Source organism: Schistocerca americana, chromosome X (assembly GCF_021461395.2).
Source record: "Schistocerca americana isolate TAMUIC-IGC-003095 chromosome X, iqSchAmer2.1, whole genome shotgun sequence".
Taxonomy (NCBI): Eukaryota; Metazoa; Arthropoda; class Insecta; order Orthoptera; family Acrididae; genus Schistocerca; species Schistocerca americana.
The window spans coordinates 299466118-299483469 of NC_060130.1; the positions used below are offsets into that span (position 1 = coordinate 299466118).

The window sequence follows — 17352 nt, forward strand, 5'->3', positions numbered from 1 at the left end:
CCCGCTCCAGTTCTGTAACAATCTAAAATCAGACTTTTTCCATTTATTTTTACATCCAGAATCACCACACAAATTATGTGACATTCCTCCTGAACCACCCTGTATGTCAACATCCAGTAGACATCAAATGTTTCAAAGATAACACATCCTGATCATTAATGAATATTTAATTTTGTTGGAGTTAACAATAAAGGAACCGGCACAGCATGTGTGTGAAGTGACTTAAGGAAGCAATGGAAAACTTAAATCAGGATTGCTTGACAAGGAACTGAAATCCACTTCTCTTGAACATGAGTTCACATTTTCAACCACAAAGCCATTTCACTCACTACTATGAACAGTGATGTTATTCGAGAACCTGAAGCATTCAGAGCTTTGCAGTTCCTCAGATTAGCAAATCTTTACCTTACTGACTGCTTAGCGTACTTAATACTTTCATAAAACAGTTTGAAAAATATTTTAGGGCATTGCCAACAAAAAAAAAAAAAGACATAATTAGATGTCCTGATCCAATTTTGTAACATTCCTCTACCTATGTTTTCCCTTTTCAGGCTTTTTTTCTTCACATCAGTACAGCGACTTCCACCATAAAAAATTTAAATTCTACATCAAATTACATCATTTAACAAAATAAGGAATCATTTGTTATACACACACTGTACAGTACTACTACTTCTTCTTCACTGTACAAAAAACCTTTGGTTGAAAACTAGTCTTTTTACCCACAAAAAAGGGAAGAAATGATTTGATCATCATCACATTGACAATTTGTTCACATGATTAAGCTTTATGCAGTGCCATGGACTATTACCAATAACAAAGAAACAGATTTCAGTTTTTGCCTATAGCGGCATTTATTTTATGTAAAATATCTGAGCTCCAAGTACAATGAAGGTGTATGCGTAGTTTCTGCGATGCACACCACCAACCTGGCACAATACTCTCTAGATTCTAATCAAAGAATACATAACTCAGCACACAAAACCAGTCACAACTAAACACAAATATGTTTTACTTATTTATGGATGTGATGTTTAATTACATTGAGATGAATCAGTACATAAGACATGAGTAGCAAATGTTCACAACTGGTTGCCATTGAGAGGCACACATCATGGTACTTGAGTAGGATTTTGCACCTTCCCAGCTAACAATACGAGCTGTGTGTCACGATGCAGCAAGAAGAAGAGGAAAGGCTGGTCCACAAAAAACCGGGTCACCTCTCTCTTCGGCCTCTTAGTCCCTGAAATAAATTTTCATTTATCAGTATAGTACATTAATTTTAAAAATGAAAATGATCAGTCCATTTACATTCACGAAAATAAAATGTAGCTGTGATATAGTTCATCTTTTGTAATGAGCGATCTGCAAGTAGTACATTAAAGGGACTACTAGCCACATATGGGAAGAAGCAACAGTACAGGTATTCAATACAACCAATCTTATGAACAGAAGATGATATTTTGCATGATGAATAGAGCAACTATTACACTCACGCCAGTGTTACTTGTGTTGATAATAGTACTGTCACTTACTGAGTTGCTTTTTATTAAAATCACCTCTACAGTTTACACTGTTCAACTGTTTGGCTGAACGTTAACAACAGCAAGTGACGTTCTTCTTTAGTAACTATTTGTTCACTTTGTTCCGCTGAATTCATTTATGTTTAAATATGGATAGTTAAGAGGTCGATACCTCTTAAGGATAGCATAAATTCAAATGTCTCCTTTAAACATAGGAAGGAAAATGGTGGCAGAATGAAAATAATTTAGGAGTAGAGGAGAATAGCAAATGCATTGTCATCAATAGGCACACAAAAAAAGAATGAAAAGTTTACTAGCTTTTGGAAGAAATCCTTTGAGAAGCTAGAGTACAAATACATGCACCCATAACCTTCCTGGCCTCAATCTCCAATAAAACCCACTTTTCGCACACCCTCTAACCAACTGTTCACCTTTTCTCAGTTCCATCACCCCCTCCCAACCCATGCCTCCACACTATCTTCCTCATGTGCCACATCCTACTGTCTCTGGTGCCCACCTATTGCAAGTCTTGCCTGTGTACCTGCCAGTCGTCCCTCCTACATTCCTATCCTGTATAACTACTGTCTTCCCTCGAACCACTAGCTACCCATCTCCAAACCCCCCTCCTGCTTTTTTATTTATTTATTTATTGTTCCGTGGGACCAAATTAAGGAGAAGTCTCCATGGTCATGGAACGAGTCAATACATGAAATTATAACACGATATTAGAAACAGATAAAATGAAATATAAAAAAACATATTCAGGTGACAAGTCGTAAGTTTAAATGAAGAAAATCGACAATGTAACACTGGAATTTGCTTAATTTTTTAGCTCTTCCAGGAGCTCCTCGACAGAATAGAAGGAGTGAGCCATGAGGAAACTCTTCAGTTTAGACGTAAAAGTATTTGGGCTACTGCTAAGATTTTTGAGTTCTTGTGGTAGCTTATTGAAAATGGATGCAGCAGAATACTGCACTCCTTTCTGCACAAGAGTCAAGGAAGTGCATTCTACATGCAGATTTCATTTCTGCCTAGTATTAACTGAGTGAAAGCTGCTAACTCTTGGGAATAGGCTAATATTGCTAACAACAAACGACATTAAAGAAAATATACTATACTGTGAGGGCAATGTCAGAATTCCCAGATTTTTGAATAGGGGTCGACAAGACGTTCTCGAACTTACACCACATATATCTCGAACAGCCCGTTTTTGAGCCAAAAATACCCTTTTTGAATCAGAAGAATTACCCCAAAAAATAATACCATACGACATAAGCGTATGAAAATATGCGAAGTAGACTACTTTTTGTGTTGAAGTGTCACTTATTTCAGATACTGTTCTAATGGTAAATAATGGTAGCTTTTGGAAGAAATCCTTTGAGAAGCTAGAGCACAAATACATGCACCCATAACCTTCCTGGCCTCAATCTCCAATAAAATCCACTTTTCGCACACCCTCTAACCAACTGTTCACCTTTTCTTAGTTCCATCACCCCCTCCCAACCCATGCCTCCACACTATCTTCCTCATGTGCCACATCCTACTGTCTCTGGTGCCCAGATCCTTGACATGGGCTTTCCACAACAGCTTACTATCTATCCGAACGCCTAGGAACTTGAACTGTTCCGTCTCGCTTATAATATGCCCATTCTGTCTGATCAAAATATCGGTTCTTGTTGAAATGTGAGTTAGAAACTGTAAAAACCGAGTATTACTGTGATGTAGCATCAAATTATTTTCCACAAGCCGCGAACTTATTTCATGAACTACATTATTTGTTACTGTTTCAATATTACACACAAGATCCTTCACTATCAAGCTGGTGTCATCAGCAAACAGAAATATTTTTGAATCACCTGTAATACTAGAAGGCATATCATTTATATAAATACGAAACAGCAGTGGCCCCAGCACCGACCCTTGGGGAACGCCCCACTTAACAGTGCCCCATTGGGACTGAACATCACTACCACTCTCAATATTGCGGAGAATTACTCTCTGCTTTCTGTTCTTAAAGTAAGAGGCGAACCAATTGTAAGCTACTCCCCTTACTCCATAATGGTCCAACTTCTGCAGTAATATTTTGTGGTCAACACAGTCAAAAGCATTCGTTAAATCAAAGAAAACACCTAGCGTTCGCAACCTTTTATTTAATCTGTCCAAAACCTCACAGAGAAAAGAGAATATAGCATTTTCAGTTGTTAAGCCATTTCTAAAACCAAACTGAACATTTGACAGCAAATTATGTGAATTTAAATGCTCCAGTAACCTTGTATATACAACCTTCTCGATAACTTTAGCAAACGCCGATGGCATAGAAATAGGTCTAAAATTGTCAACATTATCAATGTCTCCCTTTTTATAAAGTGGATTTACTACCGAGTACTTTAATCGATCAGGAAACCGACCACTCCTAAAGGAAAAGTGACAGATATGGCTGAGAACTGGGCTAACATACATAGAACAATACTTCAGTATTCTGCTAGATACCCCATCATATCCATGAGAGTTCTTGGTCTTTAGTGATTTAATTATTAACTCAATCTCCCTCTTGTCAGTATCATGGAGGAGCATTTCAGATAACAGTCTCGGAACACTTTTTTCTAAGAGCGCTATATGATTCCCTGTTGGGACTAGGTTTCTATTTAGTTCACCTGCTATATTCAGAAAGTGATTATTAAGTACTGTACATATATGTGACTTATCAGTAACACGGACATTCCCACTACGCACTGATTCTATATCCTCGACCTGTCTCTGCAGACCAGCAACTTCCTTTACGACCGACCATATGGTTTTAATTTTATCCTGAGACTTAGCTATTCTATCTGCATACCACATACTTTTTGCCTTCCTAATAACATTTTTAAGCGCCTTACAATACTGTCTGTAATGGGCTGCTGCATTTAGATTTTGACTGTTTCTAACGTTTTGATATAATTGCCACTTTGTTCTACAAGATATTCTTATCCCTCTAGTCAGCCACCCAGGCTGCCTGTTTATGCTAGATCCCCAGACTCCGACTTCACAACATTTTTGTTAAGGCTAGAGGTGGTTCTTGGTTCACTTTATAGGAAATACAAAAAGTTAGTTATATGTGGTGACTTCAATATTAATTGTATAAGTGATTGTGCAAGGAAGAGGATGCTGGTAGACCTCTTTAATTCATATAATCTTATGCAAACCGTATTCTTTCCAACGAGAGTGCAAGGGAACAGTAGAACAACTATAGACAACATTTTTGTTCATTCCTCATTACTAGAAGGGCATTCTGTTAGCAAAAAGGTGAATGGCCTTTCAGATCATGATGCACAAATTTTAACTTTAAAAGATTTTTGTGCTGGAACACATGTTAAATATAGTCATCAGCTGTTCAGGAAAGCTGATCCAGTTGCTGTAGAGACCTTTGTAAACCTTATAAAGGAACAAGAGTGGCAAGATGTTTATAGCGCTGACACAGTAAACGATAAATATAATGCTTTTCTCAAGACTTTTCTCACGCTCTTTGAAAGTTGCTTTCCGTTAGAACATTTAAAACAGGCTTCCCACTCCTTTCTCCCTCTACCTGCCCTACATATCGCAACCCCTACCCCAGCTCACCTGCTGAACTGCAATTCTGGTATTGTGCATCCTTCCGGCACAATGTATGTGGACATGGGATTTGGGGGTGGGGTGGCGGGTGGGGTGGAGATAGAAGGAGAGAGCTAGCTCATCATAAGATTTCTTCCAAAATCTAGCAAAGCTGCCATTCTTTTTTTGTGCACCTGTCAATGATTCTATGAGTCATCTCCTTTACTCCTAAATTATAAATGTTTCCTTCATTATTTTAGTAAGAAATTTATTTCCCTTCATCTGCCGCTTTGTTCCAACTGAATCCTAACACACTTTCATAATGCAGAACACCCACCTCTAAAATTATTTTGTCTTTCCAAATACGGAGAATGTTCTAACCACTGGGTACCATTTGTTTGAAGAAAAACGTGTACCGTCCAGTGAAAAACCATTTACCCAAATCATCAATAACTGCTTACAGCCTCTTCCCGCACCATTTGAAGAGCTTTATAGCATAACAGTGTAAGTCAGATTTTGATGAAAACAATTACTATGTTATGTAGAGAAAACTTCAGTTTTTTGGATGGCATGGTGATGTATGTCTTTGTATGAACAGTAGCATCACAGATGGCACCACAAGTTGTACTGTGAAACGGTTCGTATGATACATGTTATGGCACAGTGAAGGAAGTCCAACTTGCATCACAATGCCATGAAACAAAATTACCATCATCATCATCATCATCATCATCATCATCATCATCTGCTTGATTATTTGGCAGGTGTTACTGATGTTCGTATGAGATTATGTTTATGGTAATATGAATAATGCAGAAAGGCTTAGAGAAATCGTGAACGAAGAAGGGGAAATTTTGGATTCTGCTTCAGAATAGTAACCATCCGAAAGTGAGTCTAATGAAGAAAAAGAGGAACAGCAAACTCGTAGAAGAAAATGACAGAAGATACAACAGATGAAACTCAAAAGGAACTGAGGTCAAGAATATGCCACCAGAAAAGATAAGACAGTGCCTGTCAAAATATTTTGTAATGATGACTGCCACTGTAGACTACAATTCGCTTCGAAATTAACTGAAGAAGAAAGGAAAAGACTTTTTGATAGTTTTTGGAGATGGGGATCTTTTGCCTTTCAGTATGTCTACCTATGTGCTCTAACCAAAACAGAATCTCCTGCAGCAAAATGACGATGAATGGGACCTTGACTTTCAAAGGCTTCTACTGACAAATACTATTTACATGTTCAGAATTGATCAGTTAAAAGTCTGTGAAAAGTATTTTCTGAGAACTTCACAAATTTCTGATGGCAGGATGAGTCAATTACACAAAAAATAAAAAAAGGATAGGATCCTGATAATGATTTAAGAGGTCATCATAAAGCTCCAGAAGGTACAGTTTAGTCATATTCATTCATACATTGAAAGTTTTCCATGTCATCCGTCACATTATTCATGATAAGAAATTCTTAACAGATGTTACTGGAGTCCCGAATTGAACATCAGAGTTCTGTACATTTGTAAAAGATTGTGATTCTGTGCTTGGTGAAGATGGCTGATGATGCGCAATTACAGATTGGTGTGGAAGGGTTTTCTATAGTTGCTGTGGCCAAGGCATTCATTTCATTTACAACAGATGACATTGAGGAAGGGCAATGTATTGTCTTTTTCTACCTCCGTGGTGAACTGGAAGTTACTGTTAATGCTGTCGATGTGTTCCAAGAACCTGACAATAAGAACTATTTCGGTACACTCTTACATTGTTTATTTTCTGTACAAAAGCCAGTATTATGATCAGATGGACAGCATTGCAATGGGTGGCCCTTTAGCTCCAGCTGTTGTAAAACTTCTTCATGAAGAATTCTACGGATATTGCCTTACACACTGCACCATTAAAGCCTGGCTGTTTTTTGTAATACTTTAATGACACGCTTGTCATTTAGCCGCAAGGACGTGACAAACTTGTCTAGTTCATGGAGCACATCAACAGCATTAACAATAACATCCAGTTCACCATGGAGGTAGAAAAAGACAATGCATTGCCTTTGCTCAATGTCCTTGTCTGCTGCAAATGAAATGGATGCCTTGGCCACAGCGCCTATAGAAAAACCCACCCAGCCCAAAGTCCAAAGCAACTCGAAAAAGCGCAGATGACTTCTACATGTAAGAATGGGCCCACAAAATTACAGACCTACATCCTTTATGCCGGTATGCTGCAGTATCCTTTAACATATTCCAAGTTCAAATATGATAGATTTCCTTGAGCCTGAAAAGATTATCAGCACAGATTCAGAAAGCATAGCTCGTTGGAAACAGCCTGACCTGCTCTCTTGTAATATCTTGTGAACCACAGACTAAGGGCAAAACCAGATCCCATATTTCTAGTTTCCAGAATGCTTTTTACACCATTCCCCACAAATAACTCCTAATTAAATTGCATGCCTGTAGAGTATCACCTCAGTTGTGCAACTGGATGTATGATTTCCTGTCAGAAAGGTCACAGTTCTTACAAGGGAGCCTCCCCATTGCACCCCCCCCCCCCCCCCCCTCAGGTTTAGTTATAAGTAGTTATAAGTTGGCACAGTGGATAGGCCTTGAAAAACTGAACGCGGATCAATCGAGAAAACACGAAGAAGTTGTGTGGAACTATGAAAAAAATAAGCAAAATATACAAACTGAGTAGTCCATGCGCAAGATAGGCAACATCAAGGATAGTGTGAGCTCAGGAGCGCTGTGGTCCCGTAGTTAGCGTGAGCAGCTGCGGAAAGAGAGGTCCTTGGTTCAAGTCTTCCCTCGAGTGGAAAGTTTAATTTTTTATTTTCAGACAATTATTATCTGTCCGTCCGTCTGTCTGTCGGATGCGAGGTAACTGCGCTGTAGTATGGGGATGCTACAACTAAACAAACATCGAAACACACGACGTCAGTTGACTACAGTGCACGGAAGAGAGAGTATTCCTGCTAACGAGGCTCCCTGGCTGGCAGTTGACTGTGCGCTACTTTGGACGAGAGTGCATTAAATGCGTGAGATGTATTCCTGTCATGTGATGCACATGCCATCACCAGTGTCATATAGAATATATCAGATGTGTTTTCCTGTGGAGGAATCAGTTGACCTATGACCTTCCGATCAAATGTTTTCGGTTCCCATTAGAGAGGCACGTCCTTTCGTCTACTAATCGCACGGTTTTGCGGTGCGGCCGCAAAACAGACACTACACTTATTACAGTGAACAGAGACGTCAATGAACGTACGGACAGATCATAACTTTACGAAAATAAAGAAAGTAAACTTTTCACTCGAGGGAAGACTTGAACCAATGATCTCTCGTTTCGCAGTTGCTCACGCTAACCACGGGACCACAGCGCTCCCGAGCTCACACTGTCCTTGATGTTGCCTATCTTGCGCATCAACTACTCCGTTTGTATATTTTGCTTATTTTTTTCATAGTTCCACACAACTTCTTCCTGTTTTCTCGACTGATCTGTGTTCAGTTTTTCAAGGCCTATCCACTGTGCCATCTTATAAATAAATCTGAGGGGGCCGTGATGGGGAGGTTCCCTTGTCAGTAACTGATGGGAAGTCATCCAGTAAAACGAAAGTGGTATCTAGGACTCCCCAAAGGAGTGTTAAAGGTCCTCTGCTCTTAATAATCTATATAAGTGATTCAGGAGACAATCTGAGCAGTTCTCTTAGACAGCTTGTAGATTACGCTCTCATTCACCATCTAATAACATCATTAGAAGATCAAATCCAATTGCAAAATTACTTTGAGAAGACATCTATATGATGTGAAAAGTGGCAACTGACTCTAAATAAAAGTGTCAGGTTATCTGCATAAGTACACTACTGGCCATTAAAATTGCTACACCAAGAAGAAATGCAGATGATAAACAGGTATTCATTGGACAAATATATTATACTAGAACTGACATGTGATTACATTTTCACGCAATTTGGGTGCATAGATCCTGAGAAATCAGTACCCAGAACAACCACCTCTGGCCGTAATAATGGCCTTGATACGCCTGGGCATTGAGTCAAACAGAGCCTGGGTGGCGTGTACAGGTACAATTGCCCATGCAGCTTCAACACGATACCACAGTTCATCAAGAGTAGTGACTGGCGTATTGTGACGAGCCAGTTGCTTGGCCACCATTGACCAGATATTTTCAATTGGTGAAAGGATCTGGAGAATGTGCTGGCCAGGCCAGCAGTCAAACATTTTCTGTATCCAGAAAGGCCGGTACAAGACCTGCAACATGCGGTCGTGCATTATCCTGCTAAAATGTAGGGTTTTGCAGGCATCGAATGAAAGGTAGAGCCACGGGTCGTAACACATCTGAAATGTAACGTCCACTGTTCAAAGTGCCGTCCATGCGAACATGAGGTGACCGAGACGCGTAACCAATGGCATCCCATACCATCATGCCAGATGGTACGCCAGTATGGCGATGACGAATACGCGCTTCCAATGTGCGTTCACAGCGATGTCGCCAAACACGGATGCAACCATCATGATGCTGTAAACAGAACCTAGATTCATCTGAAAAAAATGACATTTTGCCACTCGTGCACCCAGGTTCGTCGTTGAGTACACCTTTGCAGGTGCTCCTGTCTGTGACGCAGCGTCAAGGGTAACCGCAGCCATGGTCTCCGAGCTCACAGTCCATGCTGCTGCAAACATCGCCAAACTGTTCATGCAGATGGTTGTTGTCTTGCAAACGTCCCCATCTGTTGACTCATGGATCAAGATGTGGCTGCACGATGCGTTACAGCCATGCGAATGAGATGCCTGTCATCTCTGCTAGTGATACGAGGCCGTTGGGATCAAGCACGGCGTTCCGTATTACCCTCCTGAACCCACCGATTCCATATTCTGCTAACAGTCATTGGATCAAGACCAACGCGAGCAGCAATGCCGCGATACGGTAAACCGCAATCGCGATAGGCTACAATCCAACTTTTATCAAAGTCGGAAACGTGATGGTAAGCATTTCTCCTCCTTACACGAGGCAGCACAACAACGTTTCACCAGGCAACGCCGGTCAACTACTGTCTGTGTATGAGAAATCGGTTGGAAACTTTCCTCATGTCAGCACGTTGTAGGTGTCGCCACTGGCGCCAACCTTGTGTGAATGCTCAGAAAAGCTAATCATTTGCATATCATAGCATCTTCTTCCTGTTGGTTAAATTTCGCGTCTGTAGCACATCACCTTTGTGGTGTAGCAATTTTGATGGCCAGTAGTGTATTAAAAAGAATCCATTAAATTTCAGCTAAAAGGTATTTCACACAAATCTACAGGCTGCAAACTCAACTAAATACTTAGTGATTACAATTACTAATAACTTCAAATGGAACCATCACATAGGTAATGTTATGGGAAAGTGAACCAAAGACTGTTTTATTGGCAGACCACTTAGAAGATGCAAGGGACCTGCTAAAGGCCATCGCTACACTTGGCCGTTCTCTGCTGGAGTACTGCCGCTCAATATGGGATCCATATCTGAATGGATTGACAGATAACATCGAAACACAATATGCAGGCACACCCATTCACAAAATTTCACTCTACAACTTTCTCTACCGAAAGCAAAAACATTCTGTTGGCACCCTCCTTCAAAGGGAGAAGTTATCTTTATACTAGAATAAAGAGGAGTCATAGTTTGCGTATTGGAATAGTAAACTATAAAAAGAATTGAAATTTTAAACATTGTTATTGGTTGAAGTCCAGCAACCGTGCATTAACTTAATTACAGAATGTATGTAGAGTCACCTCGGTTGCACAAATATGCAACTGAGGTGGCTCTACGTGCATTCTGTAATTAACATAAAAAGTATGTATGCAGAAGATCTGTATGTGCACCAGTGTTTCTTCTTCCCTGATGCTTCTTAAGAGCAGAACTAAAGACAAATACAGTGGAACCTCACATAGTGAACACAATTCATTCCAGAATTTTACTCTTAGTGTGAAACACTTGTTAGGTAAAACAATTTATCCCATAAAAATTAATGCAAAATATGACAATGCATTCCTTGCAGAAGAAGTACTGAAGGTTTTGTCTTATTCATGTCATTTATACACAGAAAATTATACATACAATATTATGTGCTTTACTATTCATGATACATAACTAATTCTTTTTATTAGGAAGCTGTCTATATTCATTTATTTATCCTGATGCTTCAACACTTGGTGAAAATGCGACACAGCATTATCATCAAATAAATTTGTACTACGCATAGCCACTGCTTTATTGGGGTGAAGATTTCTCAATGTACAATGCAACCAATTCCCATGCTTTCAGCATTTGTCTTATTGTGCCAGAAGATTGCTGCTTTGCTGTTACTGCTGCCGCCTCCTCCTCCTCCTCCTCCTGATTAACTGTTCTTCACAACTTCCTGCTGTTAAACACAGTGCAACTCCTTAAGCTCTTTGGTGGTCATTTTTGGGCTGTGATCTTCCACAAGCTCATCGATGTCATGCTCTTGGCCAAAGACACAATCCTGTTGACTATGGGCTCCACAGATACTGACTCAAATGCCTCAGAGTCACATTTGACAATGCACTCCAGCCACAGCTGCTTCCATGCAGAAGTCAGAGTTCTCTTGGTAACCCCTTCCCAAGCCTTTTTGATCATCTTCATGCTGGCAAAGATGTTAAAGTGGTATTTTCAAGACACTCAGAGTGAGATTGGTAACTTCAGTCAACTCAAAGCAACGCTTAAAGAGTATTTTAGTGTAGCGTTTCTTAAAGTTAGAAATATTATGCTGGTCCATAAGCTGAAGTAATGGAGTGGTGTTGGGAGGCAGAAATTGCATCTTGATGAATTGAAATTCTTCAAGGGTGTGGTGTTGGAGACCTGGAGAACGCACAGGAGGATTGTCATAATAAGCAAGACATGGAGTGGCAGATTCATCTCAAGCAAATATTTTTTCACCAAAGTACCAAACACTTCATCGATCCAATGAAAAAAATCATGTGTCAACCGAGCCTTGTTGTTGGACCTCCATATCACATTGAACCTGCTCTTCTGGACTTTACACTTCTTGAAGACTCGTGGAGTTTCTGAATGGTGAAGAAGCAGCGGTTTAATTTTCAAACCACTGCTTGCACTGGCACAAAATAGCAGTGTGAGACAGTCTTTCATTGACTTGTGACCTAGCAATTCATTCTCCTCTGCTGTTACAAGGTACACTTTGGTATCTTTTTCCAGAATAGACCCATCTCATCACAATTAAAAACTTGTTGCAGCAGATCTAGCTGCTTTGTCATGCCTCACACTGCTGCGGATGCCAGTTCTTCTCTTAAACTTCTTGTACCACCCACAGGTTCCCACAAACATTTCTTTGGCCACTGATGATCTTGGCACCTTCTTAACGCAGTCGGCAAAAATCATTCTCAACTTCTCACAAATGACGTTCTAGTTAATAGTGTTGCCTTGCAATAGTTTTTCATTTATTCATATAAGGAGCAACCTTTCGACATCATCCAGAATACAAAACCATTGTTTACTCTTGTCACTCCCTTTGAAGCACCTATCTCCTTAATCTTGTCCCTGTTCTTGAGGACAGTGCAAATAGTCAATGTAGACTGATTGTATGTGTGCTAAATCAGCAATGCTCACACCAATTTTGTGTTTTTCAATGATTTTATGTTTCATTTTTAAGGTCATTTTCTTTCTCTTGTGGTCATCTTCTTGTATATTTATCTTAGGGAACATTTCTACAAAGGTTATTAAAACTTGTGCGCAAAAAAACACTGCGTGAACTCAAGTTTAGAAAAATGTATGATCACAAGCTGTACTAAGATGGTGTCAGAAAGAACACTACACACAGATTGCAGTACACACTACAGACATTTTTCATATACAACTGCCGACAATGACAGGTGTTCATAATGTTGAACATTTCCGCCACTGCGCACAAACGGGGGGAGGGGGGGGGGGGGTCACACTAAAGCATTGTCGCGTGTTATGTGAAAGATCACTTGTTAAGCGAATAATGTTTTTTACAATTTGTTTTGCTTGTTATGCGAGGAGCTTGTCAAATGCTGTTCCACTGTAGTCTGAAGGTGGTTTGATGAACCCTTTGCGAGGCACGTAATTGTGAACAGCAAAGTAGTCATGGTGGTAAGTTCCTATGGACCAAACTGCTGAGGTCATCTGTCCCTAGGCTTACACAGTACTTAAACTAACTTATGCTAAGGACAACACACACACATCCATGCCCAAGGGAGAACTCAAATCTCCAAAAGGGGAAGGGGGGGGGGGGGGGCAAGGCGCCTCAAGACCACGTGGCTGCCCCACCCGGCAGAGTAGTCATGAATGTAGATGTATCCAGTATGTTATCATCAATTGTGAGTGTTCATCTGAGACAAGGGTACCATCAGGAGTGCAGGAAGTTGGTGTGGTTGGACCACTCGTTCTCTCTGTGTATAAATTATCTGACAAACAATGTAAACATCTGTGACTGTTTGCTGATGACATTGTAGTATATGCGAAAGTATTGTCATTGAGTGACTGTAGAAGGATACAGGATGACTTACACAGAATTCCTATTTGGTGTGATGAATGGCAGCTGGATCTACATGTAGAAAAATATAGCTTAATTCAAAGGAGTAGGAAAAACTATCATGTGACTTTCAAGTACAGTTTCGGTTTGCTCATTTTGAGAAGCAAGTAGCAATTCAAATTAATGCATTAGTGAAGATAAACTCCTTTGCCACGATCACTAATAATAAGCTTTATTCTAGATAACTGGCTTCGGTCATCGAGGTTACCATCTTCAAATCTCAACCGACAGGTTACTGTGTATGTCTTGAAATAGCAGTAAAACTACTCTTCTCATGAATTAGCAGTTACCAACAAACTGGAAGACTGATGCATTGGCATCTCAAAATTGAAACAACTGTGTGCAGTTATTCACCACACACACCTGTCTTATGTCACTCACAACAGAGCACATCATTTCAGCCAGGGTGCCGCTAAACTCACAAGGGAACATTCACAAGTGTCAATAAATGATCTTCACGAATCTCGGCAGTTGTATGGGGGGAGTAACAACACTTTTTTGTGCCCAGTTTCACTTTTAAGAGGTAAAACACAGCACGAAAGGTAATTTGGCATATTAGGCTTGGAGGGAATATCTTCGAAACGGTGGTATCTAAAAAGTGTTTCTCTGTAAAAGTTGATATGTAATAAACATTCTCAAACACTGGATAATCAAGTTTTGGAATAATTTTAAATTTTGTAAAATGCCCCACCATCATCAATTAATCTTGAAAAATGAAAACTGTTGTAACAACCTAAATTAAAGAAGCTTTCAAGCTCTATACATTGATGTGTAATAAAGCTAGTTTCTGAAATAGCATTTTCGGAATATAAGCTATACACAATGTGCTGTCACAGTCTTTCCAGTATACCTAATTGAAGTATTTAAACATTCCTTATTAGTCTAGTTATTTTACTTGTATTCATTTTATGTAAGTAACTCATTATGATACAAAATCACTACAATAATGATAATCTGTAAATAAATGCTTAAAACATAACATTTTCTTACACGACACACGTAAAAGGAATGAAGTTTCTTCACATATGACACACGACAGAGAACACAATATGAAACAAAATTCAGTAGGATTTCAAATTGTCGCTGGTGACCCTCTAAATATCCTGTGTTTTGTATAGGACATATTTCAGTACATTGGAAAACCTTGGCAAAGAGAACTGTTATGTACTAGTGACGGCAGCTTGATTAAATTGTTTCTAAAATGTAGACTGACAACCATTTAACAGAACTACGAGGGTTGAATGAAAAGTAATGCCTCCACCTTTGTTAATTGGTTTTGGATGGGAATGTTTTAATAAATTGAACACAGAAATAATTCTTAGATTGTAATATTTAATCACCAATATTCACTTTTCCACACAATCAACAGCCAATTGGATACATTTCTGCCAACGATGAACAAATTTTCTGAAGCCGTCACGGAAGAAGTCGACGCTATTTCCACAACCACAGTCTCACAGTTCTCTCAACATCTTCATCAGAAGCATAATAATGTCCCCGCAGATTGTTTTTCATTACAGGGAACAGATGGAAGTCAGACAGTGCTAAATCTGGACTGTATGGAGGATGCCGTATAGTGTGCTTTCATTTCAGGAGTCAGCATCCGGGGTACCCATCGTGCACATATCTTCTGATAGCCAAGCAAACCAATAACGTGACCCACACGTTATTGTGAAATGCCAATTGTGCTTGCAATTTTTCTCCAAGTGATACGACGATCGTCCAGAATCAATCTGTCACCCTTTTGCTTGTGAAATTCAGTGGTTGCTGTCACAAGACATCCAACTCGTTTGTCATGCAGGTCAGCTGTTCCCACCTCAACCTCTTTGAACTTACTCGCCCAACAACGCACAGCACTCACATCAATACAATCACCATAAACTGCTTTCATTCTCTGATGAGTCTCCTTTGGGGTAACACCTTCTGTTGTCAAGAATTCAATGACCGCACATTGTTTAAATCGCATTGACCAACCGTCTGCGCAGGGGTCCATACTCTACACTGTAACAACACAACCGTTTAGCGCTAAGTCTTCCCGCCATCTGGAGCTGTATAGAAGAGACTACAGAACAAGCCAGTACCTACTGCATACCAATGCTGCTAACTGTTTAAGAGTTACGAGGATGGAGGCATTACTAATCAGTCAAGCCTTGTACATCTGAAAAACTTCTTACAAAGTTCTTCCAACATTGAACGGTACAAATCTCACGACTGTACCTATCCCATCAAGCCCTTTAAGATAGCAAGACGAACAAGTTCCTTGTCCTTAGGTATGATGGTCAATATACTTTTTCATACCGACTAACCGCTTTTTCATAGTTTTAGAAGAAACTAATGGTGAGGTTGGGACAAGAATAAGAGAATCTTTTTTTGAAGCCTCAAATGGTCTTGTGACAGGATCGAACTCTGGTAAACAAACATGTGACCAGGTCAAGAGAGATTTGAAAGATGTTTTCTTTCCCAGTGAGGGAGAAAAGTTACTTATTACAGTCAGATTCTTGGGGCCATCAGTGTGAAAGAACCCTATAGAGCGTTGTACCTAAGGATGAGGCACTTCTTCGTATGGTGAACCCATATGGCATAGGTACGACTGAGATGCACATGGCTTTTGATGTTGGAAAAACTTCATGGAAAAATTTTCATGATTTATTTCTGTTGAATGATTATGATGTCGGTCTCCACTTGAGAAACAATGTAATCAAGCTGCAGTTACTAGTACATAATTAATTCCCTTTGCAAAGGCTTTCCAATGTACTGAAATATGCCTGATACAAATTAGGAAATTTAGAGGGTCACTCGCAACAGTTTAACATCCTGCTGAATTTTGTTTTGTATTCCTCTCAGTCACGTATATTCTGTGAAGAATTTCCATTCAATTTATGTGCATGGCATAAGAAAACGTTTTAGACAATTATTTACACATTATCAGTATTGCAATAATTTATCATAATAATGAGTATTTACTATCTTCAATTAACAAAATACATTTATGTAAAAAAATGAGTGTAAAATAACAACTTCAAACATGAAGCAAATATAACTAAAGTAAATGGCTAACAATAAATGCTTAGGCATTATAATTAGTTATGCTGAAAATACAGCACATTGTGTAAAGCTTACTTCCCAAAAATGGTATTTAAAGATCCAGCTTTATTACACACGGGTGTATGGAGCTTGAAAGTGGCTTTAATTTATGTTGTAACAAAAGTTTTCATTTTGCAAAATTAATTAATGGTGGTGGGGTATTATGCAAAATTTCAGATTATTACAATATTCAATTATACACGTTTCAAGGACATTAATTATGTATCAAGTTATATACGAAAAAGATTTTTTTATATAGCATGATTTCAAAGTATTCCCTCCAAACTTAATATGTCAAATTACCTTTCAGGCCGTTTATTACAGCTTAAAAGTGAAACTGGGCACAAACAAAAAATACGTACTGCATTATTTTGACCCCTACTTCTACATCTACATCATACTCCAGAAGCCAGTTAATGGTGTGTGTTTGAGGGTACTATTGGTACTACTATTTGATCCTTCCAACCCTGTTCCACTCACGAACAGTACACAGGAAGAATGATTGTCGATTCGCGTCTGTATTGCCTCTAATTTCTCAAATTTTCTCCTCATGTTCACTATGCAATGCAAGATGTATGTAGGGGTAAGTAATATGTTGTCTACATCTA

General features: G+C 39.3%; 1 protein-coding gene across 1 annotated transcript in view; it reads right to left on the reverse strand.

Annotated features, from left to right (window-relative positions):
- Nucleotides 1-829: 829 nt before the first annotated feature.
- LOC124555704 (intracellular coagulation inhibitor 3-like) overlaps nt 830-17352 on the reverse strand; it is a 209248-nt gene continuing 192725 nt past the window's right edge. The window contains exon 7 of the mRNA XM_047129709.1: nt 830-1243. Coding sequence (XP_046985665.1) covers nt 1113-1243 — 131 coding nt within the window. The 3' untranslated portion in view covers nt 830-1112. The remainder of the gene's footprint in view (nt 1244-17352) is intronic.